Raw genomic sequence first — 2,893 nt, 5'->3', positions numbered from 1 at the left:
GAACAAGCTTTAAGATGATACCAATAACTCTACATGCCAAAAAAAGTGACGAGAGCCTGATTCCACCACGATGCTTCACATATTGGTCTGTTACATTATTATGTCTAGATGCATAATTTAATTAATCAACAAATTTAATCTGAAAATTAAACTACACTGCACTTCAGGCTCCTCAGTAAAACTGTGCACCTTTTAAATTATTCTGAACCACAATTAATTTTCTCAAATTCCAAAGTTAAGTGGTTCGGAAGTTTTAGGCGGCCAAAGTGACGAACTTTCACAAATATAATATAATAATAATATTATAGAGATAATCATTATTATTATTATTATTGATGTTGAAATCAACCATGGACTATAAAATAGTTCATGAAATCAAGTCTTTGTAGAAACACATTTTAGAGTACTGTTGATGGTAAATCATAATTAAGCAAAGTGTAAAAAAGGAAAAAAAAAATTTTAAGCCATTTTATAATAATTAGATCTAGCCTACTATTGTACCATAATATTTTACATGCCGATTTAAACATTTGACGAGATGCACCAACAGATGGGTTTTTTTGTACCGCTAGAGCTGACTTCATATTCTTTACTGACATTTGGTTGCTACATTCAACGGGATATCAAACCTACTAAAACAATGACTGTTACTGACATTATAATTCTTTTTTCGTGGTTTGAATAAGTTTGTACTTTTATTTTCTGAAATTGAGATTTGACGAAATGAGCTGTGCATTTGTTATTGTGTTCCTGTATAAATTGCATGGCTAGATTCTGCCTATTCAAATGCAACTGCAAGTTTTTATAAAAATATAATAATTTTCTGTCGTTCCATACTCTCCCTTTACTTTCTCATTGATGTGCAATTCGGACTAAGCCAGAACCTGAGACTTGAATGGAGCAGACAGAATGGATTAAGCCACTTACATCATGTGTTATTCTTATCGCTTTCTGAAACTTGTAGGCCCATTCACCGCCGTCACCGGTACTATAAAAAGCGATGCATCCTACACACATAGAATAGTCAGTGTTATAAAAATGTGAATGTTGCTGATTGTCACTGTTTGACTGTTGTTAAAACTTCTTGGTCTTGGTAATGAATTCTCAGGCATAATACAAGTAGAGTATATTGTACGGGCCTATATTGTAACTGTGTGGGAATGGATAAGTTTTTTGCAGCTAGCTTCCTTTCATGATTGACTTATATTTGGCGGTAAATTTTTACTTTCACTCCCGCACACAGATGCACTGTTTCAGGGGTTAAACTGCTGTACTGTTTGCTGCAGATCACTCATAAAGCCACTAAAATTGTCGCAAATCTATTATTTTCAAGACAATTTCAAATCTAACAGTAAAATATCAAATTATGGGTAAAAACAGGGGGGCATGCCCCCCTGTAACCCCCCAGATTTTCTTTTTCCCCAGTGGGGCAGGCCCCCCTGGAACCCCCCGATTGGTCCAAGGCATGTATATCTCGGTTAAAAATAATCAAATATTTCAAAAACTATTAATTTGCGACAGAAATGAAGTTGATATTCGTGTTCAGCCCATCAATATTTAGTAGACAATAGACAACTGGTAGCTGAGTGTGAGACGGGAGGGAAAGTAAAATAATTATACCTATTTGGCTTATAATTGTTTTATTGCAGGCATAGATCTAGATTCTAGATCTAGTTATAATGACACCCTTACTGTTACTAAATCTGTTTTAATATATTTAAGGACTTTGACTTTGATGCTACGCGGATGCTCCAGAAAATTATTCTGACCAGTACAGTGCCATATAATAGTAGACTCTGACAGCATCATGGGTATCGGTAGGTTGTGGTCATTTATAAAACAACATAAGGACGAAATTGTCGAGCAAGTTGACCTTGTCGAAGTCGCAAAAGGCTATCCCGGTGGTTTGAGGATACTTGTGGACTTTTTCAGCTGGGAGCATTATGTGAAGGATAAATTTAGGAAAACTTTGACTTTGGTTACGGAGAATCAGTTCCTCATGTTTGACGGGGGAGAATACGATCTCATAGATTCGTACATAAAAAGTCTGATCGCTGCCCTCCGATGCGTCAATATTGAGGTAGTTTTCTACCTGGATGGAGCGAAAGGAAGTTCATACCACGCGACGAAACAGAAGATGAAGACCTGGAGGAAAAGACATTTCGAGGACCAAAAGCAACTCGCTCAGTGCTTCAGGTTTCTTCGTGGGGAGGTAAAAAAGTTTGTGTTTTGGAAGTAACAAATTTTATGTTTTACAATATCAATAAAAAGGGAAAACTGTAGTATATTTTGGGGCTTTTTTGTGTTTCAAATTGTTGTTTCCACTTCCTCTTCCTCCTTTGTTTAAAAAAGCAGAGTAGGGAGAGTCTTGATTGATTTTCTGACAAAAAGTATTTTATTATATATATATATATATTTATTTATATATAAAAAATATATAGGGCCTACAGGCCTATCCAAAATTTGTTTTATTAATATTAAATCTGCTCAATGTTTCACCATAGAGGCTTCGTCAGGTGCAACAGAGAGTAGTGAGTAGTAGGCTAATGTAGTGATGGGTTCTTATTATATCAAAGGAAATGGGCCTAACAAATGAGGTCTTATTAGGCCTATATTGCATCATGATGCATTTTTATACATTATATTATAACAATGGTTAAATTTGCGTACATTAGATTCCTCTAGATCAGGTGAGAAATGATCATTTGGTCCGGCCGTGTCTTCAAGAAGTTCAAAACATCCTCACCCTGCAAGAGGCTGGCTGTGTGATTCATCAGCGTATCTCTGGTAAGTCTCCTTCACCTCGTCCCCTTCCTTCTCCTCTTCCTCCTCCTTCTCCTCCACCTCCTCCTCCTTCTTCTTCTTCTTCTTCTTCTTCTTCTTCTTCTTCTTC

The 2,893-nt window shown here is 36.2% G+C and overlaps 1 protein-coding gene across 1 annotated transcript in view; it reads left to right on the top strand.

Moving 5' to 3' along the window:
* The first annotated feature begins 635 nt into the window (after nucleotides 1-635).
* Nucleotides 636-2,893, top strand: part of LOC101846274 — a 10,599-nt gene continuing 8,341 nt past the window's right edge. Inside the window, exons 1-3 of the mRNA XM_005094887.3 lie at nucleotides 636-685; nucleotides 1,723-2,212; nucleotides 2,676-2,787. Of these exons, the coding sequence (XP_005094944.2) occupies nucleotides 1,808-2,212; nucleotides 2,676-2,787 (517 nt within the window). The 5' untranslated portion in view covers nucleotides 636-685; nucleotides 1,723-1,807. The remainder of the gene's footprint in view (nucleotides 686-1,722; nucleotides 2,213-2,675; nucleotides 2,788-2,893) is intronic.

The sequence above is a fragment of the Aplysia californica genome, unplaced genomic scaffold (genome assembly GCF_000002075.1).
Source record: "Aplysia californica isolate F4 #8 unplaced genomic scaffold, AplCal3.0 scaffold00091, whole genome shotgun sequence".
NCBI classification, from domain to species: Eukaryota; Metazoa; Mollusca; class Gastropoda; order Aplysiida; family Aplysiidae; genus Aplysia; species Aplysia californica.
Note: the sequence above shows the minus strand (reverse complement) of the source record. Positions and strands in the feature narration are given on the sequence as shown.